The following is a 26092-nucleotide window of genomic DNA, read 5'->3' as shown; positions in this document are numbered from 1 at the left end:
TTTTGATCTCCTCAAGAATCGTTTTACATCCGCTCCTATCCTTGTTACACCTGACGTCTCTAGACAGTTCGTTGTCGAGGTTGACGCGTCAGAGGTGGGCGTGGGAGCCATCCTTTCTCAGCGCTCCCTCTCTGACGACAAGGTCCACCCATGCGCGTATTTTTCTCATCGCCTGTCGCCGTCGGAACGTAACTATGATGTGGGTAACCGCGAACTGCTCGCCATCCGGTTAGCCCTAGGCGAATGGCGACAGTGGTTGGAGGGGGCGACCGTTCCTTTTGTCGTTTGGACTGACCATAGGAACCTTGAGTACATCCGTTCTGCCAAACGACTTAATGCGCGTCAGGCGCGTTGGGCGCTGTTTTTCGCTCGTTTCGAGTTCGTGATTTCTTATCGTCCGGGCTCTAAGAACACCAAGCCTGATGCTTTGTCTCGTCTCTTCAGTTCTTCAGTAGCCTCCACTGACCCCGAGGGGATTCTCCCTGAGGGGCGTGTTGTCGGGTTGACTGTCTGGGGAATTGAGAGGCAGGTAAAACAAGCGCTCACTCACACTCCGTCGCCGCGCGCTTGTCCTAGGAACCTTCTTTTCGTTCCCGTTCCTACTCGTCTGGCCGTTCTTCAGTGGGCTCACTCTGCCAAGTTAGCCGGCCACCCTGGCGTTCGGGGTACGCTTGCTTCCATTCGCCAGCGTTTTTGGTGGCCCACCCGGGAGCATGACACGCGTCGTTTCGTGGCTGCTTGTTCGGTCTGCGCGCAGACTAAGTCCGGTAACTCTCCTCCTGCCGGCCGTCTCAGGCCGCTTCCTATTCCCTCTCGACCGTGGTCTCACATCGCCTTTGATTTTGTCACCGGACTGCCTTCGTCAGCGGGGAAGACTGTTATTCTTACGGTTGTCGATAGGTTCTCTAAGGCGGCTCATTTCATTCCCCTTGCTAAGCTTCCTTCTGCTAAAGAGACGGCACAAATCATCATCGAGAATGTTTTCAGAATTCATGGCCTTCCGTCAGACGTCGTTTCGGACAGAGGTCCGCAATTCACGTCTCAATTTTGGAGGGAGTTTTGCCGTTTGATTGGGGCTTCCGTCAGTCTCTCTTCCGGCTTTCACCCCCAGTCTAACGGTCAAGCAGAACGGGCCAATCAGACTATTGGTCGCATCTTACGCAGTCTTTCTTTTCGTAACCCTGCGTCTTGGTCAGAACAGCTCCCCTGGGCAGAATACGCCCACAACTCGCTTCCTTCGTCTGCGACCGGGCTATCTCCTTTTCAGAGTATCCTCGGGTACCAGCCTCCGCTGTTCTCATCTCAGTTCGCCGAGTCCAGCGTCCCCTCCGCTCAGGCTTTTGTCCAACGTTGCGAGCGCACCTGGAAGAGGGTCAGGTCTGCACTTTGCCGTTATAGGACGCAGACTGTGAGGGCTGCTAATAAGCGTAGAACTAAGAGTCCTAGATATTGTCGCGGTCAGAGAGTTTGGCTCTCCACTCAGAACCTTCCCCTTAAGACGGCTTCTCGCAAGTTGACCCCGCGGTTCATTGGTCCGTTCCGTATTTCTCGGGTCATTAATCCTGTCGCAGTTCGACTTCTTCTTCCGCGATACCTTCGTCGCGTCCACCCGGTCTTCCATGTCTCCTGCATCAAGCCCGTCCTTCGCGCCCCCGCTCGTCTTCCCCCCCCCCCCCCCATCCTTGTCGAGGGCGCACCCATCTACAGGGTCCGTAGAATTTTGGACATGCGTCCTCGGGGCCGTGGTCACCAGTACCTCGTAGATTGGGAGGGGTACGGTCCTGAGGACAGGAGTTGGGTTCCCTCTCGGGACGTGCTGGACCGTGCGCTGATCGAGGATTTCCTCCGTTGCCGCCAGGTTTCCTCCTCGAGTGCGCCAGGAGGCGCTCGGTGAGTGGGGGGGTACTGTCATGTACTGTCATGTTGTGTCTTGTCTCTGTCCTTTCCCTTCACCCTGTCTCCCTCTGCTGGTCGTTGTTAGGTTACCTTTTCTCCCCCGCTTTCCCCCAGCTGTTCCTTGTCTCCTCTAACTACCCATTCACCCCGTTTCCCACCTGTTCCCTTTTTCCCTCTGATTAGGTCCCTATATCTCTCTCTGTTTCTGTTCCTGTCCTTGTCGGATTCTTGTTTGTTGTGTTTCATGCCTGAGCCAGACTATCGTCATGTTTGCTGTAACCTTGTCCTGTCCTGTCGGAATCTGCCGGTCTATCTGAGCCTACCTATGTTTGGTTATTAAAGAAGCTCTGTTTAAGTTAGTTCGCTTTTGGGTCCTCATTCACTCACCATAACAGAAGGCCTCACGTGTCCAATACAACCATATATTTTGTTTGTTTTATCAATAGGGGTACACTTCCTATTGAATGCACATTGACACAGTCCACGTAATACCACTGAAGACTTCAGAGGGTTATGACATTTAGAGCAATGTTTTGTGAAATGCATGAGCAGCATAGAATAAATCTGTGTTTCAAATAATTTGACTATAGCGGAGTCACTTGCCATAGGGCTATGAGAGGGGGGTGAACGACCAGCTGATCATACTTCAGGGATGCAATGTTCCCTTTTTTCCTTCTTCATTTAGTCGTGGCAGCAGTTCTTTTATTTTGAGGCGTACCTTTTTGGAGAAATATTCATTGATTAAGATTTTGGTTACCTTCAGGCGTTTGGCTTTCCTGAGAATCTCCTCCTTGTCTTTGAACCTGAACAGTTTTACCGCGTCTTTCTTTTACCCAACACAGTTAAGCCAATACCAGAAGGGCGTTCTACAATACTTTGAGCGCTCTCCAAGTCCGGAAGTGAATATCACGTAGCGCAAAATTTTTGTCACTGATTAATAACAGTTGCCCTTGTATTTCATGATTGAAAAATATAAAAACATAATGTCGTGGACCGAGCTAGCCATTAACGTCCCTTAACGCTCAAGGACAGATTCAACGGCTGGAGCATAGAGTTTTCGACTGAATGATTAAATAAAAAATATTTGACAAATTATGAACAATAAGTAAATGCTTTTATCTGATAATAGACTACTTATGATAATATAACAACTTCAAATACCGTGCTAGTGATGTTAAGTAGCCTAGGTTAACTTACCTGACCTTCAATTGAGGGAATTCAGCAGAGTTTTCTGAGACATTTTTACAACCCATTGCAACTCTGAAAATAAATACATCGGCAAATGTTACCAAACATTATAATAATAAGCCGGCATTACGATAGGCAGCTAGTTGTAAATGACACTTTCCATCCTTGCATCTTTCTTTTTTACCAACGCAGTTATGACAACACATTTACATCCTTACCTTGGAAGGTCACTGTCTTTGCGCTGATCGCCTGTGAGTGAGACAACTCTAGAAGGCCAATGGGAGAGTAGTAGAACGCCCCTCTGAATAACGGGGTGTAGTTTTGGCGTAACTGCGTTGGGAAAAAGAAAGATGCAGTTTTACCACTATAGATCTGGGCCGTCCATCAGAAAGATGCAGTTTTACCGCTATAGAACTGGGCCGTCCATCGAGGAAGAATGTGCCATTCCTATAAGCCATTCCAATGAGCCTTCTCCATCTCGATGAGTTTAGGGTCCAGCTTGAATTGATCTGCCAGGAGTTTCTTGGCCTTGGCTTCTGTGACAAGTTTCAGTCTTTAATTCCCAATTCCATCTCCCCAATTCCATGCGAAATCCTCAGACATGGTTTTGAATGACTGATTTTTGCTCGTCCTCCTCAGACTGCTCAAATTCCATTACAGCCTTGAACAGATAATCAACCATTCTGTTGGTAGAATCTATAAAGAGTTTCAGGACTTGAAGTAATTTTCCTGCAGATCTAATAAATCTTTATGTAACTATTTGTTGAGTAGTTCATGGAGTGTAGTGCTTGATAAGTATTCTTCGTCCGCATTGAGCTTTGCAGTTTTTGTTGTTGTCTAGTAGCCATTCTACAAGTTTATTGTGAGCTAAAATTAGTTCACACCCGCCTCCAGAACACAAGCTCCGCCAGCGGCAAACATACACAAACAACACACACTTGATGACACATGCACCAGTATGATAAACAGAGAGAAAGTGGAGAACTTGCTCACTGTATGGGGATCCTGGCGGCACATTACTAAACTAGTGGGAGATTACCAACTCCCAAGTTAGTGCTGTGTATACAAGCAATATGCGGGGGCAGTAAGTCAAAACACCAGTCAAAGATGCTTGAGAGAGACAGTGGTAGGAGCATTCGCTTACCCATGGAACGAGCACCATGTGTGAGCGTGTTGTGATCACCACCACCTCATACATGTCAAGAAAATGTTTTTTAATTTAAAATCCATTGGTGACCTATGGTGTGGTGCTACATAATGTGGACTTTACTCAGGGTAGATTCAGGGTTTTTGGAGTCAAACCCAAGGTCATGCTCCTATTCCACCAGACTGTTATATAGAGCTTTCTATTATATGGCATTTTAGCCTGGTTAGTGAAATTATCAGTTAGTTTAAAATTACTGTCCAGACATCAATGAATATGATGGGTGCGAACAATCATGGGACAGCCAAATAAAATAATCTCAGACCCATCCTATGTACTCCACCCAAAGTTTCAACTTCTTTTCTCAGGCAGATGCAACAGTTTCTCAATGTAAGCTGGACAGATAGTTAGTAATACTCCTAAACAGCAATAAGTAGGGAGAGACAATGTGCAATGTGATAAGGACATGTGCAGTATATACTTAAGCAATAAGGCATGAAGGGGTTGTCACGTTCTGACCTTTATTTCCTTTGTTTTGTCATTATTTAGTATTGTCAGGGTACAGCTGTTAGCCGTGGTATATTGGCCATATACCACAAACCCTGAGGTACATAATTGTGATTATAAACTGGTTACCAATGCAATTAGAGCAGTAAAAATAAATGTTTTGTCATACCTGTGCTATGTCAGTCAATCAGCATTCAGGGCTTGAACCACCCAGTTTATAAACATGCATATATGATATAAATCATGATTTGGTGGGCTATATATGTTAAGGACATATCTGGTGCAAAGCATCACTTCTCACATTCTACTTTTTTTAGATTGTCCTTGCCAACTAAACTTAATATCACCTATTCCGTTAAGCTAAAGAAAGGTAAACAATCCTGAAGCACAGGTATTACATAAAGTAAATTAATAATAGAGGGAGTCAAAAACACACAAATATTTATCCCGCTCCGATTGTGTGGTCATGTGGTGTATAACCAGGACTCCCAAAACAGTGCTTGCAGTTGAAATAATCAGGTTTTATTCCCTATTCTTTGATATTCTAAACTTTGGTGAAAGGTGAATTGGAACAATAATCAAAATACCATTTGCCTTTAGGGCTTGAATATCAGCTATATGAGACATCACCCTCTCACTGGGGAGGCCCGAAAGCCTCCTCTACCAAATCCTACTTCTGCCTCTGAATCCTCACCATGTTGTCCTCTACTATATAAACTTAATGATGACAATGTCCCTCTTCTGGCCAAAGTGGTTACAGCGGTCCTCTGTTAAGTTCCAGGCTGGGTCCATGAGGAAGATGAGAGGCAAATGTGAGGTTGACTTTAGGCCCACCTCCCAAGTTTTAAATGAAAGCTGCTTTTTCAATGGGCTGGTGGGTGTGTCTCTCTGGAACTCCTTTCTCTTCTTTCTTATACTGCCATCCAGACGTTCAAACTTGAAATCATCTTCCCTAGAGACCAACCAGACACAGAGAGGAAGAGATTTACAGACAGTGGAAGGAAGTGAGAGAAAAAAAAGACGAGCTATGTCCATATACAATAATTTAAATGTGTTTTATGTGTATGTTACCGAAGTGGGACCTCCGGTAGAGTGAGGAAGTGAACTGAGAGACACGCAGACTTGAGGGTGCCGTCCTCATGGTGTAGTCTGAGTTCCATGTGGCTCAGTTGGTAAAGTGTTGCACTTGTAACACAAGGATTGCGGGTTTGATTCCCACGGGGTGATGCGGTAGCCCAAAAAAGGACTCTGATGACATCTCCTTTGCTGGATCAGCACACACTGTCACCACCGGCTCCGCCTCTTGAGTGGGGGCCGGATAGCTGGCTCTATGAGATGCCTTGCATTCGGGCACTGCCCCAAGAAGGGGGAGAGAGCGGGCCATCAACGGAAGGAAGAAAAGCTAAACTAGCAGTAGAATTTGAATGGGTTAAACTGATGCGAGAGTTGGGGATAGAGGATGCATCTGTCATTAGTAATGTTTCACAGTAACATGTCAAACTGACCCTTTACAGAAAAAGCTTGCCACAAGGTTAGAATATGACTCAGTGCTAAAACTGACCTGGTCCCGAAAAGAGCATAAAAGGCGAATGCCTTCCTTAAGAGGGCATGATAGTGCTACTTGACTTGCAGACAGCTCGTGATACTTCAACTATCATCAACCTAAAAGGTAATATCTGACTTTCATACTCTAGAACAATTGTATCTCTTGACTTCTGATTTCTGAATGAGACATACTGAGACAACTACCCTCCACACTCCTTGTGCTGAGTACATCCACCTTCTAACCGGAGTGGATAAATAGCATCAGTGGTATTGGGTCTTGATCTCGAACAGTTCACTTCACTAATCAGTAAATCATAGTACAACTTCTAGTAGGAGAAACAGATACATATCTGACTTTCGTACTCTAGAACAAGTGTATCTCTTGACTTCTGATTTCTGAACGAGACATACTGAGACAACTACCCTCCACGCTCCTCGTGCTGAATACATCCACCTCCTAACCAAAGTGGATAAATAGCATCAGTGGTGTTATACGTTTTTTTTTTGTCTCGAACCGTTCTCTTCGCTAATCAGTAAATCATAGTTGTAATGGCATTCTTCCTCCTCTTCTGAGGAGGAGTAGCGAGAAGGATCGGAGGACCAATGCGCAGTGTGGTAAGTGTCCATGACGTTTATTTTAAGACATAAACTGAACACTATGAAATACAAAACAATAAACGTGAACATGAACGAAACCGAAACAGTACCGTGTGGCAACAAACACTCACACGGAAACAAACACCCACCAACCAAAAGTGAAACCCAGGCTACCTAAGTATGATTCTCAATCAGAAACAACTAACGACACCTGCCTCTGATTGAAAACCATACCAGGCTGAACTCAAAACCCCAACATAGAAAAACACACATAGACTGCCCACCCCAACTCACGCCCTGACCATACTAAATAAAGACAAAACAAAGGAAATAAAGGTCAGAACGTGACAATAGTACAAACTTCTAGTAGGAGAAACAGATACTGAGTGATTGGATAAACCTCTAGAGCAATTGTAAGTGGAAGAACATACTCTTTGGGAACCAACCAGGTCAGCCTACGCTAAGTTAATTAACCACTTGTTGTAATAAGGCATTAATAGTAGTAATAGTAGTAAGTGTTTTGATGATTGTTGATGTTATATATATTAAGGACTAAAAAGAAACTGTAATGACGTGTACAACTGTGAATTGCAAACATTAAATAAAAATTTGAAACTAGACCCAAAACCCTAGGGGAGAGAACACCTCTGACAGTCCCAGTCTAGGCGAACAAGTATTTTTTCTACACTAAAGACAATATGATGGTTTGGACAGAATAATCATGTTATTGTAACAGGTATCCTCTATATTAATACTCAAGTAGTATTAGTCGACGGACATAGACTGTAAATCATAACCAAGGTATAGCTTGCGTGAGTCTAGATATGAGCATACAAAGGGAAAGAGAAAGTAAAACAAGAGGTACTCTAAGTCTGATTGATATTATCTAAGATCCCGAAACACGCCTAACGGCATCACATAAGGCCAATCTCCGAATAAAAGGGCAGGATACATAACCAGGTCAGTCCGCCCCGCCGGGTGACATAAGAACTTGAGTGAGACGACTTGTATCACTCTCGACGGGGGTACCTTAACGGTCCTATAGCAAAATGCCCTACCGCGACAGGGGGACCAGTATGAAAATGTATGCATTCCCTGCTGTAAGTTGCTCTAAAAGGAGTGTTATATCAGCATTGTCTCCAGATGACTATTCATGAATGAGCCTAATAGCATAGCATCTTTTTTTCTCATGTTTTTTCTTATGTAATGTCAAATTACAGTACAAAAACAGTTCAATAACAAAAACATAGGACATCACTACAAGTATATTTTCTCTCTAGAAATATAAAATAACATTAATGTAAAGCAAATGAACAAAAACACTAAATAAAAATCATTAGACATAGTATTACCAGTGACAACAGTGTTTTTAAAGTACTTCAAATAAAATAAACAGAAAAATGTCAGGAGAGTAGCAGAGCATCTCTCTCTTGAATACAGGAGGTTGATGTCAACAACCATGATCAAATATTCAAAAAAAAGATAACAATAATGAGATTAATACAATGGTGGGTCTAATCCTGAATGCTGTTTGGTTAAAACCGCATTCCAGACAGTGTCTATTCCACAAGTTACCGTCTGCTAAATTTAGGACGTTAAAATGTCTATTTACTTTATTGCATCTGATCCACTGTCTCATCAGCCCATTTAAAAAATACTTGATCTCCACGATAAAAAGCATCTAGAAATTATCTCACATTTCTTTTAGACTAACATTTAGTATTCAACAGTGGAGTTTTGTAGTAAACTTGCTGTCCAGCTCTCCGACATTTGCAACATTGTTTCAATATTTAAATTCGATCTCCAGCTGTCCCATAGTAATGAACTTGTTGGAAGAGACAGATAGGCAGCTTTCTCATCCAATTGAAATCATCATTTTGATGGATATATACAAAGAAATGTCAATTGAAAAAAAGATAAAAATGAAACGAAATGCAGCTAGTTTGCAGTCTTTCCAGCTTCAGTATGAAATTATTGTGTTACAGTAGATGTGTTGTTGGCTAGCTGTTAGTTAGATTTGCGTCAATTTGAATCTGGTATCAGGATAAATATGACAATGAGTCACCGATTGTATACTATGTATTTTTTATTAGCTAAGCAATAAGTGGTAAATGCAATTTTCGTATATACGGGCACTCTGTCCCACCTCGCAGGGCAAACAGAGAACTGACTTGTTCTTGACAAAGATATTATAAATATACCCTGACAGAAATAGTTCCTGCTTCCGAGCCGGCCTGTCAGAGTAGAGACTGGGCGTGGTTTAAACTCACCCAGCCTATCGTTGATTGTTGGCGCAGAGGCTGGTCCCAGCCCCCTAAGCGCTTCAGTTGATAGATGTAACTGTTGCTGTGAAGAATATCTATGCTCTCATGCTCGATACCGTTATCTCGCACCTGGCTCCTGTTATCTAACAAAAGACCGTTTGTTCTCGCAACACTACGTTCTGAATGTGCCCCCCCAACTCATTGCACAGGTCCTGTCTTCATGTTATTCTGTATTTTTCCATCATGAGAAAGGCCCATGGCCCTGAAACTGTTAACAATGTTTCAAGTCAGCTATGTTGCAAAACACATACATACATCCACACAAGCCAACAGCAGATAATATTCAATCACATATATGGTAACGGGCTATAGTGCATAACACAGAATCCTCATATAGCTCATCTGAGCAAAAGTGTTCTGACAAGAGAGCACATTTTCTATGCTTAGCGAAATTGCGCCTCAATTAGCTCATTATTATAGATGTATCCAAATAAATGTCCCTAGAAAACAGTTTAAACAAATGCAGCTATTTTGTTGTTATTCTGGCTGCACTGTTTGACGTGACTGTAAATTAGTCATAGTTGGCTCGTTATGGCAATGGAACGTTTTGATTGAACGACTGAGTCACATCCATATTCTCAGAACGACTGGGACTGGGACTCCACTCTGGCAACTGAACCGATAAAACGATTGACCAGCCGATTTGGGTAGTAACCCCAGATTTTCATCGGGAATATACTGTAAGGAAACAGTCTCGAACCCTCCACCGTCTAGACCTAAATCCAGCGCGCTATCGACTGTGCCACAATAGCATGCTCGAGCGGCAGAGTCGATATCCGCGTTTATAAACCCAGGGTCGATACAATATCTTGTGGAAGGATTAAATAATATGAATAAATTAATCAAAATAAAGTTTTTAATTAAAATATGTGAACCATTATTTCAATATGTTGGTAACCCGTTGTATAAAAGTGATAATGCCCTCGAAGCCGGTGTTTGGAGGATATATTGGCCCGGTAAGAACACTGGGCATTATCAACAAAACAGAAAGAAAGGCGGGATCTAGAAAGCCATCCGTGCTGCTTTGTGGACGAGGACTCTCATTGTTAGGGCGGAGAGACACGTAAATGTTGTTAGTTTATCCATAATCTTTGGTGCTTCTGCTCATTTAGGCGACACGATCTCGATAAACAGGCGCATTGGTAGAGCATCTATCTGACATCACACACTCACGAATGCTCAACCAATCACCCGACGAGAAACTATGTCAACAAACATGGGTATTCATGATTTTGTACAGTAGGTGGCGTTGTTTACAACTTTCAGTTGGCTGCGGTCCGCCAACCCGATCCCGAAGAAGAAGCAGCTGGCAGCAGGAGCGATCAACAGGTCAGCTAGCTAGCTATCTAAATTAGACCTATTTTCTGCATGTACATTTTGTAGTAAAATTTATTATAGCTACCATGCGACAGCCAAGATAGCGCACAGGGCATTCTGCTAACTAAATACACATTAGCTAACCAGTAACTGCCTAGCTAGCTACTGTAGACATAACGTTACATTTTTACAATCACTTCTCTGTCGGAACTAGCTAACGTTAGCTTGTTAATTGTAGGTTGTTTAGCTACCTTATTAGCGCAAAACAATAATGTAATTTAGTGATTTAGTTAGGGACCAACTACCGGATTAATCTAAAATTTTTTGCTTTGCCTGTGCTGACTGTTACAAATTTAAAAGTCGCGGTTGCTTCACGTTTGGGAGGTGACGACGTTGGCTGCGATTACGGGTTACCAACACGTTAATGATAGTTTGCATAGTTAACTAGTGTAACTAGCCAGCTGAATTGCTTCTTTAGACTCCAGGAAAAAAAATGTGAATCGGTTTTTACTTGATTGAATATGTTATTATGGGTTAAAACTGTATGAATCGACTTGAAATGGCTAGATATGTAATATTTGCTCATATGAAATGAACAATAATATTAGAATTTGAACGTAACGTTATTTGTTTTTCTGATACTTGTTACTGATATTTGTGGGTAGCCGCCTTGGTAACAGACTGGATCAACGTTTCTTCCTGACTGTAATGACAGTGAGCGAGTGAGCCATCCAAAATAACATCGGTTCTAGTGAATTATCTTCCTGCAAGCCATGCTCTGTTAATATGGCTTAATGCCGGTTGAAACATGTTATATTAATATTGGTGTTTTGGCATTCTACTAAAGTTACTAGTCAAGGTAAGGACGGATCTATATGCTTGATCTGTCAACGTGTGTGAGCGTGTGTAACCACAATCTTATAGCCAGCTGTTAGCTAACGTTAGCTAGCTAGCCTTGGTTATAGAATATATCAACTGTGTTGTTGTGCATGATGCCATTATCGTATTATTTTAGCAGTACATTATTTGTCATGGCCAATGTGTACTACGATCTCCTGTCAATCGTATGCAGCATACGAATAAACATAATCTGAAGACCAATATGGTGACCTATTAATGATAACCCATGCACCAAAAATCGCCATGGCTTTTTAGCTGCTAATTGATCCGAAATGTACTGTAGCTATATACACAGTACGTTTGATGCGAGTTCCTCGTCTGTCTTTGCAACGGCGATGGTGCAGCAGCAACCTTCTCTCGACTTTGACATGACTTAATCCGATTTGCTGTGCTTTATTTTTAGGGATGGGAAAGACGCATGCTGTGGTGATCCTCCGGCGGCACCTCAGTGTCAGGTAGTGAAGGCCAAAGGCAATGCAGTCTGCTAACTGTCATCTGGGCATCCACCATATACAATGAAGAAGATATTCAACTTCACCAAGAAAAAGAAAGGATTCTCACCTAACACCTCAGACACTGGGAGTGTGCTGTCTGTGGGCTATGACTTGAAGGAGAAGGACCTTGGAAAGGTACACAAGGCTGCTTATGGGGGTGACTTGGCCAAACTGAAGCATCTGGCCAAGAAGAATGACATCAATCAGCTTGATAAGGAGAACAGGTATGAAAGATGAGACTATTACCAGTTAGTAGCTGGTATTGCCACTGTTACTTTCTGAGGTCTGTACTTAGACAGTCCTTGTGTAATGTACTGTATGTGTGACAAGTGTTGGAGTATGACTTCTCCAGTCTCTACCAACCTGTGATAGACTACCGTTCTTTCCAGGGCAGGGGGTGCACTTGTGGATCAAGGTACTTTGCGCCACAGATACTGGATGAGGCTACTTAGACTACTTACTCATACTGCCACCCTATTTTAGTTGGCTAGCTTTAGAAAACCCTTTCTGTCACTGTCCTTAAACTTTAGGATACTTCTATGATACTTCTATCCATATCCCTGTGCTTGCAGCAGGCAGCACAGTTTATCCTTTATATGCTATTTTTGACCTTTTAAAGGTCATGAACAGTCAAAATCATGTTTTTCATGAAATTGGATGATATTTGAATAAAACCAAATCAAAGTATGATGGCCAAAATATGGGTGGCTACTTTAAAGAATCTCAAATATAAAAACATCAAAAGTGAAGAGGTGACTCCGGGATGCTGGCCTTCTAGGCAGAGTTGCAAAGATAAAGCTGTATCTCAGACTGGCCAATAAAAATAACGTTGACAAACGGGCAAAAGAACACACACTGGACAGAGGAACTCTGCCTAGAAGGCCAGCATCCCGGAGTCGCCTCTTCACTGTTGACATTGAGACTGGTGTTTTGCGGGTACTATTTAATGGCGCTGCCAGTTGAGGACTTGTGAGGCGTCTGTTTCTCAAACTAAACACTAACGTACTTGTCCTCTTCCTCAGTTGTGCACCGGGGTCTCCCACTCCTCTTTCTATTCTGGTTAGAGCCAGCTTGCGCTGTTCTGTGAAGGGAGGAGTACACAACGCTGTACGAGATCTTCAGTTTCTTTGCAATTTCTTGCATGGAATAGCTTTAATTTCTCAGAGCAAGAATAGAGTGATGTTTTTTGTCATTTTAATTGACTTTTGTGTGCTTTTCTTTCAAAAACAAGGACATTTCTAAGTGACCCCAAACTTTTGAACAGTTGTGTGTGTGTGGTGTAGGCTAAGTGTAGCTACAAATCAAGCTGGAGTGATAACATTTCGTGGCTTTTGCAGGGCTCCAAATTAACATTTTCCCCTACTTTTTCAGTTGGTGGCACCAGCCCAAATTTTGGTGGCACACCAAAAAGTAAAAAATCTGCAGCGTCGCACAATATAATACATTTTAGTAATCTTATAAAGTCATTATAGTCATTCATAATGCTTTATTAAGAAGTGTAATAGACTTTTGAGATTAGTTATGTATTGAATATCATGTCCAAGCAGAAGTGCATGATTCAAAATAGTTTAATATGCGACCTAATCCAGTGATTGTCTTGAATTTTGGGTTGACAATTAGGCTGTTTTTATTTTATGGTCAAAATTGGGCTCCAGAATTTTCAGATTTTTTTGGTTAAATATATTTATTTTCCTTCATCTTTATGTGCACTAATAATATTTATAGGCCTAATTCAATTGGTGCTAATTCACCACTTTAGGAAGTGGAAACAACACATTAGCTAGATCGTTTACTCTAAATATAATACTTACTCTTACTACTCTCTTTATGTAGTGTTGTGGTGTCTCTTGTTGAGATGTGTGTTTTGTCCTATATTTTTATTACATTTTTATTTTTAATCCCAGCCCCTGTCCACGCAGAATACCTTTTGCCTTCTGGTAGGCTGTCATTGTAAATAAGAATTTGTTCTTACTTGCCTAGTTAAATTATAAAATTATAAACTGCTAGTAGCCATTTAATATCCTAAAAAAACTTTGCAATAAGACCTAGTACACTCGCGATTGCCGATGTGCAATTTCGTATTTGAAAGCCATATCAAATATCTCGATTGTAAATCAGTGTGGTTTGAGCTCAATATATTTATACCTACACAAAGCTGAGACCCTCCTTTTTAATATAGACTTTTAGTTGCTTCCAAAGTAGTTTTTACATTTTGAAATGTTATGCAATCATGAGGGGGAGAGCGAGTGTGAGGGACGAAACAGGCATGCACAGTGGCAGGACAGACACTTTTATTACAGGAATCATAATGCACTTTACTGTTGAACAAATTCAAGGTTTTATCTTCTTAATAATAAGTTGTTTTGATTTGATGGGGACCAGGTAGAATGTGCAGCTCGCACCAGTGTAACCGGAAATTATGATGCAATGACTTGAAATGGAGGGCCAAAGGACTGTTTGCCACTTATGTCACCCTTGTTCACATTTCAGAACAGCACTTCACATTGCCTGTGCCAATGGACATACAGATGTGGTCCAGTTCCTGGTTGAGAGCAAAGCCAAGCTCAACCTATGCGACAATCAAAACAGATCCCCGTTGATGAAGGTACTGTGTCCTATTTTTGCTTTGTCAGTGGGTGGAATTATCCATCATTTTCAAAAAGATTTGAGGATGGAATATGATAGTTGATTGGCCATCTCAATTCAGACATGTTGCTGAGATTATAGGCTTATGTGTAGCCTAATTCTTATGTATTACCTGTGAGTCTTCCATATACATTTACACCTGGGTGGTATTCATTAGGTCACACTGGGAAGTGAATCGTTCCTTTCAAGCACAATTTGATATGCATTTAGATACAGTGCGCTCAGAAAGTATTCACACCTGTTGACTTGTTTCACATTTTGTTTAATTTAAAATTGAGTCACTACAAAGATACAGGTATCCTTCCTAACATGGTTGCCGGAGAGGAAGGAAACCTCCCATGAATTTCACCATGAGGCCAATGGTGACTTTTTAAAACAGTTACAGAGTTTAATGGCTGTGGTGGGAGAGAACTGAGGATGGATCAACAACATTATAGTTACTCCACAATGCTAACTAATTGACAGAGTGAAAAGAAGGAAGCCTGTATAGAATACAAATATTCCAAAACATGCATCCTGTTTGCAGCAAGGCAAAAAAAATGTGGCAAAGCAATTCACTTTTTGTCCTAAATACATAGTGTAATGTTTGGGGCAAATCCAATACAGCACACTAATGAGTACCGCTCTCCATATTTTCAAAGTGGTGGCAGCATCATTTTGTGCGTGTTCTTGTAATTGTTCAGGACTATAGAGTTTTTCAGGATAAAAAAAGAAATGGAATGGAACTAAGCACAGGCAAAATCCTAGAGGAAAACCTGAATGTCTGCTTTCCAACAGACATTGGGAGATGAGTTCACCTTTCAGCAGGACAATAACCTAAAAAGCCATGTAAGGGCGTTCGTCTGTAGGAGGAAGAGAAGCGGACCAAAGCGCAGCGTGGTGGTTATTCATGCTTTAATAAATCACTACACATGAACAAACTACCAAAAACAAGAAATGTGAAAACGCAAAACAGTCCTATCCTGTGACAACAAACACAGTGACAGGAACAATCACCCACAAACACACAGTGAAACCCAGGCTACCTAAGTATGATTCTCAATCAGAGACAACTAATGACACCTGCCTCTGATTGAGAACCATACTAGGCCGAAAACATAGAAATGCCCCAAAACATAGAAAAACAAACATAGACTGCCCACCCAACTCACGCCCTGACCATACTAAATAAATACAAAACAACAGAAATAGAGGTCAGAACGTGACAGTACCCCCCCCCCAAAGGTGCGGACTCCGGCCGCAAAACCTTGACCTATAGGGGAGGGTCTGGGTGGGCGTCTGTCACGGGTGGCGGCTCTGGCACGGGACGCGGACCCCACTTCACCATTGTCTTAGTCCGCCTTATTGTCCGCCTCCCTGGCTTACTCACCATGGCCACCCCTCTCAATGACCCCACTGGACAGAGGGGCTGCTCGGGACAGAGGGGCTGCTCGGGACAGAGGGGCTGCTCGGGACAGAGGTGAAGCAGCTGCTCGGGACAGAGGGACAACTGCTCGGGACCAAGGGACAGCTGCTCGGGACAGAGGGACAGCTGCTCGGGACAGGGGCGGCAGCAGCTTGGGACAGAGGGGCGACAGCTGCTCTGGACAGAGGGGCAGCTGCTCGGGCGGCCCCTGGCTTACTGGCGGCCCCTGGCTGACTGGCGGCACTGGCGGCCCCTGGCTTACTGGCGGCCCCTGGCTTACTGGCGGCACTGGCGGCCCCTGGCTGACTGGCGGCACTGGCGGCCCCTGGCTGACTGGCGGCACTGGCGGCCCCTGGCTGACTGGCGGCACTGGCGGCCCCTGGCTGACTGGCGGCACTGGCGGCCCCTGGCTGACTGGCGGCACTGGCGGCCCCTGGCTGACGGGCGGCACTGGCGGCTCCTGGCAGACGGGCGGCACTGGCGGCTCCTGGCAGACGGGCGGCACTGGCGGCTCCTGGCAGACGGTCGGCACTGGCGGCTCCTGGCAGACTGGCGGCACTGGCGGCGCTGGGCAGACGGGCGGCGCTGGGCAGACGGGCGGCGTTGGGCAGACGGGCAGACGGGAGGCTCAGCTGGCGCTGGGCAGACGGGAAGCTCAGCTGGCGCTGGGCAGACGGGAAGCTCAGCTGGCGCTGGGCAGACGGGAAGCTCAGCTGGCGCTGGGCAGACGGGAAGCTCAGCTGGCGCTGGGCAGACGGGAAGCTCCGGCAACGCTGGAGAAGAGGAAGGCCCTGGTAGCGCCGGAGAGGCGGGAGACTCCGGCAGCGGCGCCGGACAGGCGGGAGGCTCCGGCAGCGGCGCCGGACAGGCGGGAGGCTCAGGCAGAGGCGCCGGACAGTCGGGAGGCTCCGGCAGCGGCGCCGGACAGGCGGGAGGCTCCGGCAGAGGCGCCGGACAGGCGGGAGGCTCCGGCAGCGGCGCCGGACAGGCGGGAGGCTCCGGCAGAGGCGCCGGACAGGCGGGAGGCTCCGGCAGCGGCGCCGGACAGGCGGGAGGCTCCGGCAGAGGCGCCGGACAGGCGGGAGGCTCCGGCAGAGGCGCCGGACAGGCGGGAGGCTCCGGCAGCGGCGCCGGACAGGCGGGAGGCTCCGGCAGAGGCGCCGGACAGGCGGGAGGCTCCGGCAGAGGCGCCGGACAGGCGAGAGGCTCCGGCAGAGGCGCCGGACAGGCGGGAGGCTCCGGCAGAGCTGGAGAGGAGGAAGCCCCTGTAAGGATGGGCCGGAGAGACAGCCTGGTACGGGGGGCTGCCACCGGAGGGCTGGTGCGTGGAGGTGGTGACGGATAGACCGGACCGTGAAGGCGTACTGGAGATCTTGAGAGCAGGGCTTGCACCAACCGCCCTGGCTGGATCTTCACCCTAGCCCGGCAGATGTGGGGAGCTGGGATGTAGCGCACCGGGCTAAGCACGCGTACTGGGGACACCGTGCGAACAACTGCATAACACGGTGCCTGACCAGCACCATGCCCGCCACAGTTAGCACTGCTAGGAGCACTGTAGTGCTGAGATGGCACAGGACGTGCAAGGCTAGGGAGATGCACAGGAGGCCTGGTGCGTGAGGCTGGCACAGTCTTCACCAGACCCCTCGCACGCACCTCAGGATGAGTATGGATAGCTGACCCCGGTGCCATTAAATCCCTGACACGCTCCGTCGGGCGAATGTCGTGCCTCATGCACCAAACCAGCAAATCCCTCATATCACTCTCCTCCAATTTCCCCATTAACTCCTTCACAGTCTCTGCTTCGCTCACCTCCAACACCAGCTCTGGTTCTGAGCTCCTCCTTGGCTCCTCACGATAAACGGGGGGAGTTGGCTCAGGTCTGACTCCTGACTCTGCCACACTCCCCCTGTGCCCCCCCCCAATAAATTTTTGGGGCTGACTCTCGGGCTTCCGTCCGCGCCGCCGTGCTTGCTTCTCAGAATGCCGCCTCTCTGCTTTTGCTGCCTCCAGCTCGGCCTTGGGGCGGCAATATTCTCCTGGCTTAGCCCAGGGTCCTCTCCCGTCGAGGATTTCCTCCCATGTCCAGAATTCCTTACTACGTATCTCCTGCTGCCGCTGTTGCTTCTCCTGCTGCTCCTGCCTGTTGACACGCTGCTTGGTCCTGTTGTGGTGGGTGATTCTGTAAGGGCGTTCGTCTGTAGGAGGAAGAGAAGCGGACCAAAGCGCAGCGTGGTGGTTATTCATGCTTTAATAAATCACTACACATGAACAAACTACCAAAAACAAGAAATGTGAAAACGCAAAACAGTCCTATCCTGTGACAACAAACACAGTGACAGGAACAATCACCCACAAACACACAGTGAAACCCAGGCTACCTAAGTATGATTCTCAATCAGAGACAACTAATGACACCTGCCTCTGATTGAGAACCATACTAGGCCGAAAACATAGAAATGCCCCAAAACATAGAAAAACAAACATAGACTGCCCACCCAACTCACGCCCTGACCATACTAAATAAATACAAAACAACAGAAATAGAGGTCAGAACGTGACAAGCCAAGTCTACACTGGAGTTGCTTACCAAGAAGACAGTGAATGTTCCTGAGTGGCCGAGTTACAGTTCTGACTTACATAAAATTTTATTTGTCACATACACATATTTAGCAGATGTAATTGCAGATGTAGTGAAATGCTTGTGTTCCGAGCTCCAAAAGTGCAGTAGTATCTAACAACACACAACAATACAGAAATGTAGATGTAAAATAATGGAATTTAGAAATATATAAATATTAGGGTGATCAATGTCGGAGTGGCATTGACTAAATACTGTAGAAAAGAATACGGTATATACAGTTTGCATACACCTTAGCAAAATACATTTAAGTTTTTCACAATTCCTGACATTTAATCCTAGTAAAAATTCGCTTTCTTAGGTCAGTTTGGATCACCACTTTATTTTAAGAATATGAAATGTCAGAATAATAGTAGAGTGATTTATTTGAGCTTTTATTTCTTTCATCACACTCCCAGTGGGTCAGAAGTTTACTCAGTATTTGGTAGCGTTGCCTTTAAATTGTTTAACTTGGGTCAAAAGTTTTGGGTAATCTTCCACACGCTTCCCACAATAACTTTAGTGAATTTTGGCCCATTCCTCTTGACAGAGCTGGTTTAACCTAGTCAGGTTGTAGGCCTCCTTGCTCACACACGCTTTTTCAGTTCTGCCCACAAATTTTCTATAGGATTCAGGTCAGGGCTTCGTGATGGCCACTCCAATACCTTGACTTTGTTGTCCTTAAGCCATTTTGCCACAACTTTAGAAGAATTGTATTTATTTATTTTTATTTCACCTTTGTTTAACCAGGTAGGCAAGTTGAGAACAAGTTCAAGAATGCTTGGGGTCATTGTCAAGAATGCTTGGGGTCATTGTCCATTTGGAAGACCCATTTGCGACCAAGCTTTAACTTCCTGACTGATGTTGCTTCAATATATCCACTGAATTTTCCTTCCTCATGACGCCTTCTTTTTTTTGTGACGTGCACCAGTCCCTCCTGCAGAAAAGCACCCCCACAATATGATGCTGCCACCCTCGTGCTTCACGGTTGGGATGGTGTTCTTCGGCTTGCAAGCCTCCCCCTTTTCCCTCCAAACATAACGATGGTCATTATGGCCAAACAGTTCTATTTTTGTTTCATCAGACCAGAGGACATTCCTCAAAAAGTACCATCTTTGTCCCCATGTGCAGTTGCAAACTGTAGTCTGGCTTTTTTATGGCGGTTTTGGAGCAGTGGCTTCTTCTTTGCTGAGCGGCCTTTCAGGTAATGTCGATATAGGACTCGTTTTACTGTGGATATAGATACTTTTGTACCTGTTTCCTCCAGCATCTTCACAAGGTTGTTTGCTGTTGTTCTGGGATTAATTTGCACTTTTCGCACCAAAGTACGTTCATCTCTAGGAGGCAGACCCACTTGAATTGTGATACAGTGATATTTGTAACTTATTTTGTACATAATGTTTCTGCAACCGTAACTTACGGCAAAAAAATTGCTTCTGGATATCATAATAGCGATCACTCACCTCGGATTAGACAAAGATTTTTTCTTCAACAAGCAGGACGCACAGGGCATTCTCCGAACACCCGACAAGGCCAACATCCCAGTTATTTGCAAGAGGAAGAGACGCAGGTACAGAAGACACAGAGCGGGGTGCCTCGTTAGGACCCGCAGAAAGTGAGTGGGAAAGCTGCCATTACTGTCAATATTACTCGCCAACGTGCAAACATTGGATAATAAATCAGACGAGATACGATCATGAATATTCTACCAACGGGACATCAAAAACTGTAATATCTTATGTTTCATGGAATCGTGGCTGAATTATGACATGGATATTCAGCTAGTGGGATATTGTCTTACCGGAGTGTGCCGTTCCATCTTGCCGGTGCAGAGGAGGTGGGGCGGTCTGTGCATATTCATAAACAACGGCTGGTGCACGAAATCTACGGAAGTCTCTAGATTTTGCTCGCCTGAAGTAGAGTTTCTTGTGATAAATTGCAGACCACACTACTTACCTAGAGAGTTTTCAGCTTTACTTTTCGTGGCTGTTTAATTACCACTGGCACTAAGACCGCACTCAGTCAGCTGTTTAAAGAAATAAGAAAACAGGAAACCGCTCACCCAGAGGCTGCGCTCCTAGTGTCTGGAGACTTTTTAATGCAGGGAAACTTAAATCAGTTCTACCTAATTTCTTTCAACATGTTAATAACCTCTTGGAACTACTCATCCCGGATCTGGGAGTATTGTCATCAACTACACTAATTAGCATAGCGCAACGGTCAAAAAATATTACTAGAAAATATTCATATTCATGAAATCACAAGTGAAATATAGTGAAACACAGCTTAGCCTTTTGTTAATCACCCTGTCATCTCAGATTTAGAAATTATGCTTTACAGCCAAAACAAGACAAGCGTTTGTGTAAGTTTATCGATAGCCTAGCATTATGTCCAGCTAGCAGCAAGAAGCTTGGTCACGAAAATCAGAAAAGCAATCAAATTAACCGGTTACCTTTTGATGATCTTCGGATGTTTTCACTCAGGAGACTCCCAGTTAGACAGCAAATGTTCCTTTTGTTCCATAAAGATTATTTTTATACCCAAAATACCTCCGTTTGTTGGTCACGTTATGTTGAGAAATCCACCGGAAATAGCGGTCACGACAATGGCGAAAAAAATATTCCAAACTATATCCATAATATCGACAGAAACATGACAAACGTTTTTTTATATAATCAATCCTCAAGGTTTTTTTCAAATATCTGTTTGATTTTTTAACATTTTATTTCACCTTTATTTAACCAGGTAGGCTAGTTGAGAACAAGTTCTCATTTGCAACTGCGACCTGGCCAAGATAAGGCATAGCAGTGTGAACAGACAACACAGAGTTACACATGGAGTAAACAATTAACAAGTCAATAACACAGTAGAAAAAAGGGGAGTCTATATATACATTGTGTGCAAAAGGCATGAGAAGGTAGGCAAATAATTACAATTATGCAGATTAACACTGGAGTGATAAATGACCATATGGTTATGTATATTGGTGTGCAAAAGAGCAGAAAAATAAATAAATAAAAACAGTATGGGGATGAGGTAGGTGAAAATGGGTGGGCTATTTACCAATAGACTATGTACAGCTGCAGCGATCGGTTAGCTGCTCAGATAGCAGATGTTTGAAGTTGGTGAGGGAGATAAAAGTCTCCAACTTCAGCGATTTTTGCAATTCGTTCCAGTCACAGGCAGCAGAGAACTGGAACGAAAGGCGGCCAAATGAGGTGTTGGCTTTAGGGATGATCAGTGAGATACACCTGCTGGAGCGCGTGCTACGGATGGGTGTTGCCATCGTAACCAGTGAACTGAGATAAGGCGGAGCTTTACCTAGCATGGACTTGTAGATGACCTGGAGCCAGTGGGTCTGGCGACGAATATGTAGCGAGGGCCAGCCGACTAGAGCATACAAGTCGCAGTGGTGGGTGGTATAAGGTGCTTTAGTGACAAAACGGATGGCACTGTGATAAACTGCATCCAGTTTGCTGAGTAGAGTGTTGGAAGCAATTTTGTAGATGACATCGCCGAAGTCGAGGATCGGTAGGATAGTCAGTTTTACTAGGGTAAGTTTGGCGGCGTGAGTGAAGGAGGCTTTGTTGCGGAATAGAAAGCCGACTCTTGATTTGATTTTCGATTGGAGATGTTTGATATGAGTCTGGAAGGAGAGTTTAGAGTCTAGCCAGACACCTAGGTACTTATAGATGTCCACATATTCAAGGTCGGAACCATCCAGGGTGGTGATGCTGGTCAGGCGTACGGTTGAAAAGCATGCATTTGGTTTTACTAGCGTTTAAGAGCAGTTGGAGGCCACGGAAGGAGTGCTGTATGGCATTGAAGCTCGTTTGGAGGTTAGATAGCACAGTGTCCAAGGACGGGCCGGTAGTATATAGATTGGTGTCGTCTGCGTAGAGGTGGATCAGGGAATCGCCCGCAGCATGAGAAACATCATTGATATATACAGAGAAAAGAGTCGGCCCGAGAATTGAACCCTGTGGCACCCCCATAGAGACTGCCAGAGGACCGGACAGCATGCCCTCCGATTTGACACACTGAACTCTGTCTGCAAAGTAATTGGTGAACCAGGCAAGGCAGTCATCCGAAAAACCGAGGCTACTGAGTCTGCCGATAAGAATACGGTGATTGACAAGAGTCGAAAGCCTTGGCAAGGTCTATGAAGACGGCTGCACAGTACTGTCTTTTATCGATGGCGGTTATGATATCGTTTAGTACCTTGAGCGTGGCTGAGGTACACCCGTGACCGGCTCGGAAACCAGATTGCACAGCGGAGAAGGTACGGTGGGATTCAAGATGGTCAGTGACCTGTTTGTTGACTTGGCTTTCGAAGACCTTAGATAGGCAGGGCAGGATGGATATAGGTCTGTAACAGTTTGGGTCCAGGGTGTCGCCCCCTTTGAAGAGGGGGATGACTGCGGCAGCTTTCCAATCCTTGGGAATCTCAGACGATATGAAAGAGAGGTTGAACAGGCTGGTAATAGGGGTTGCGACAATGGCGGCGGATAGTTTCAGGAATAGAGGGTCCAGATTGTCAAGCCCAGCTGATTTGTACGGGTCCAGGTTTTGCAGCTCTTTCAGAACATCTGCTATCTGGATTTGGGTAAAGGAGAACCTGGAGAGGCTTGGGCGAGTAGCTGCGGGGGGGGGGGAGCTGTTGGCCGAGGTTGGAGTAGCCAGGCGGAAGGCATGGCCAGCCGTTGAGAAATGCTTGTTGAAGTTTTCGATAATCATGGATTTATCGGTGGTGACCGTGTTACCTAGCCTCAGTGCAGTGGGCAGCTGGGAGGAGGTGCTCTTGTTCTCCATGGACTTCACAGTGTCCCAGAACTTTTTGGAGTTGGAGCTACAGGATGCAAACTTCTGCCTGAAGAAGTTGGCTTTAGCTTTCCTGACTGACTGTGTGTATTGGTTCCTGACTTCCCTGAACAGTTGCATATCGCGGGGACTATTCGATGTTAGTGCAGTCCGCCACAGGATGTTTTTGTGCTGGTCGAGGGCAGTCAGGTCTGGAGTGAACCAGGGGCTATATCTATTCTTAGTTCTGCATTTTTTGAACGGAGCATGCTTATCTAAAATGGTGAGGAAGTTACTTTTAAAGAAAGACCAGGCATCCTCAACTGACGGGATGAGGTCAATGTCCTTCCAGGATACCCGGGCCAGGTCGATTAGAAAGGCCTGCTCACAGAAGTGTTTTAGGGAGCGTTTGACAGTGATGAGGGGTGGTCGTTTGACTGCGGCTCCGTAGCGGATACAGGCAATGAGGCAGTGATCGCTGAGATCCTGGTTGTAGACAGCGGAAGTGTATTTGGAGGGCCAGTTGGTCAGGATGACGTCAATGAGGGTGCCCTTGTTTACAGAGTTAGGGTTGTACCTGGTGGGTTCCTTGATGATTTGAGTGAGATTGAGGGCATCTAGCTTAGATTGTAGGACTGCCGGGGTGTTAAGCATATCCCAGTTTAGGTCACCTAACAGAACAAACTCTGAAGCTAGATGGGGGGCGATCAATTCACAAATGGTGTCCAGGGCACAGCTGGGAGCTGAGGGGGGTCGGTAGCAGGCGGCAACAGTGAGAGACTTATTTCTGGAGAGAGTAATTTTCAAAATTAGTAGTTCGAACTGTTTGGGTATGGACCTGGAAAGTATGACATTACTTTGCAGGCTATCTCTGCAGTAGACTGCAACTCCTCCCCCTTTGGCAGTTCTATCTTGACGGAAGATGTTATAGTTGGGTATGGAAATCTCAGAATTTTTGGTGGCCTTCCTGAGCCAGAATTCAGACACGGCAAGGACATCAGGGTTAGCAGAGTGTGCTAGAGCAGTGAGTAAGACACACTTAGGGAGGAGGCTTCTGATGTTGACATGCATGAAACCAAGGCTTTTTCGATCACAGAAGTCAACAAATGAGGGTGCCTGGGGACATGCAGGGCCTGGGTTTACCTCCACATCACCCGCGGAACAGAGAAGGAGTAGTATGAGGGTGCGGCTGAAGGCTATCAAAACTGGTCGCCTAGGGCGTTGGGGACAGAGAATAAGAGGAGCAGGTTTCTGGGCATGGTAGAATATATTCAGGGCATAATGCGCAAACAGGGGTATGGTCGGGTGCGGGTACAGCGTAGGTAAGCCCAAGCACTGGGTGATGATGAGAGAGGTTGTATCTCTGGACATGCTGGTTGTAATGGGTGAGGTCACCGCATGTGTGGGGGGTGGGACAAAGGAGGTATCAGGGGTATAAAGAGTGGAACTAGGGGCTCCATTGTAAACTAAAACAATGATAACTAACCTGCACAACAGTATACAAGGCATATTGACATTTGAGAGAGACATACAGCGAGGCATACAGTAATCACAGGTGTTGAATTGGGAGAGCTAGCTAAAACAGTAGGTGAGACAACAACAGCTAATCAGCTAGCACAACAACAGCAGGTAGAATTGCGATTGATTAGGCAGAGAGGGTCGGATTAACTACACACAGAGCCTAAGTGCGGCTGGGGCCGACAGATAAAACATAAACAAGCAGAATGGATTACCGTGATTAATGGACAGTCCAGCATGCATCAGCTATGTAGCCGAGTGATGAGTGTCCAAGGGGCAGCGGTGGATGGGGCAGGGAAGCTGGACTGGCGAGTGTTATCCAGGTTAGAAAACTAACAATGACTAAATAGCTTGTAGCCAGTTAGGTGGTTAGCTTCTGGAGGTTCTTGAGTGTGTTCTAAAAATGTAAAGATAATAGCGGTTCCGTATCACATTGGGTGAGGCAGGTTACCGGAAGGTATAAACAAATTAAAAATCGAAAAGGGATAGAAAGTAAATATGGGTTCAGTGAGTGTTTGGGACGCGGCGATTCAGACGGTTAGCAGGCCTGTGCTAACAAGCTAACAGTTAGTAGACGGTGCTAAACACGGTAGCAGTTAGTGGACCGGGCTAAACAAGCTAGCAGTTAGCAGGCCGAATTTGCAAGCAAGGAGATAGCAAGGGCTAGAGAGTTAGCCTTTGGGGACGTCGCGATGGGGGGAGTCTGTTTATTCCTCTTCATGCGGTGACATCGATGGACCGGTCGTGGGTCTGGATATTGTAGCCCAGGAGCTCAAAATGTTCCGTTTGCGATGGGAATCCGGGGATGAAAAATAAAAATGAAATAATAAATAGGTCCGTTATGCTCTGGTAGAGTCGCGTTGTTCGAACTGGCGAGAGCTTTCCGAGCTAAAGGTTAGCTGATGACCGGTTAGCTGAAGACCGCTAGCAATGTTTTGCTGAAGCTGGTAGTTAGTTGGCTAGTTGGCTAGCTTCAGTTGAGGGGTTCCAGATCCGAAGTAAATATAAATACTTTAGGAAAAATAGCTACGTTGGGTGAGGCGGATTGCAGGAGAGTATTTAGAAGAAGTTGAGGTTCAGCAAAAGGTTTTAAAGATATGTGAAAAAAATAAAAATAAATAAATAAATAATAAAAAATAAAAAAATAATAATAATAATATATCAACTGACTACCTCTGTCTTTTACGCAAGAAT

At 45.2% G+C, this 26092-nt stretch overlaps 1 protein-coding gene across 26 annotated transcripts in view; it reads left to right on the top strand.

Annotated features, from left to right (window-relative positions):
* Window positions 1-26092, top strand: part of LOC110490556 (alanine and arginine rich domain containing protein) — a 157212-nt gene that overhangs the window by 45283 nt on the left and 85837 nt on the right. For 8 of the 26 annotated variants that reach the window (XR_016486868.1, XM_090200908.1, XM_090200889.1 and 5 more), the window contains exons 1-3: window positions 10411-10530; window positions 11822-12136; window positions 14403-14517. Coding sequence is in view for 24 of the 26 variants with exons in the window: in XM_090200908.1 (XP_090057034.1) it covers window positions 11934-12136; window positions 14403-14517 (318 nt within the window). In the remaining 2 variants the exon portion in view is untranslated. Of the gene's footprint in view, window positions 1-10233; window positions 11378-11821; window positions 12137-14402; window positions 14518-26092 lie in introns of those variants that run through there. The other 18 variants (XR_016486878.1, XM_090200931.1, XM_090200916.1 and 15 more) reach the window with 3 other exon arrangements.

This window comes from Oncorhynchus mykiss, chromosome 2, assembly GCF_057628025.1.
Source record: "Oncorhynchus mykiss isolate SJ-2025 chromosome 2, ASM5762802v1, whole genome shotgun sequence".
NCBI classification, from domain to species: domain Eukaryota; kingdom Metazoa; phylum Chordata; class Actinopteri; order Salmoniformes; family Salmonidae; genus Oncorhynchus; species Oncorhynchus mykiss.
This window is presented reverse-complemented; position numbering and strand designations above follow the sequence as displayed.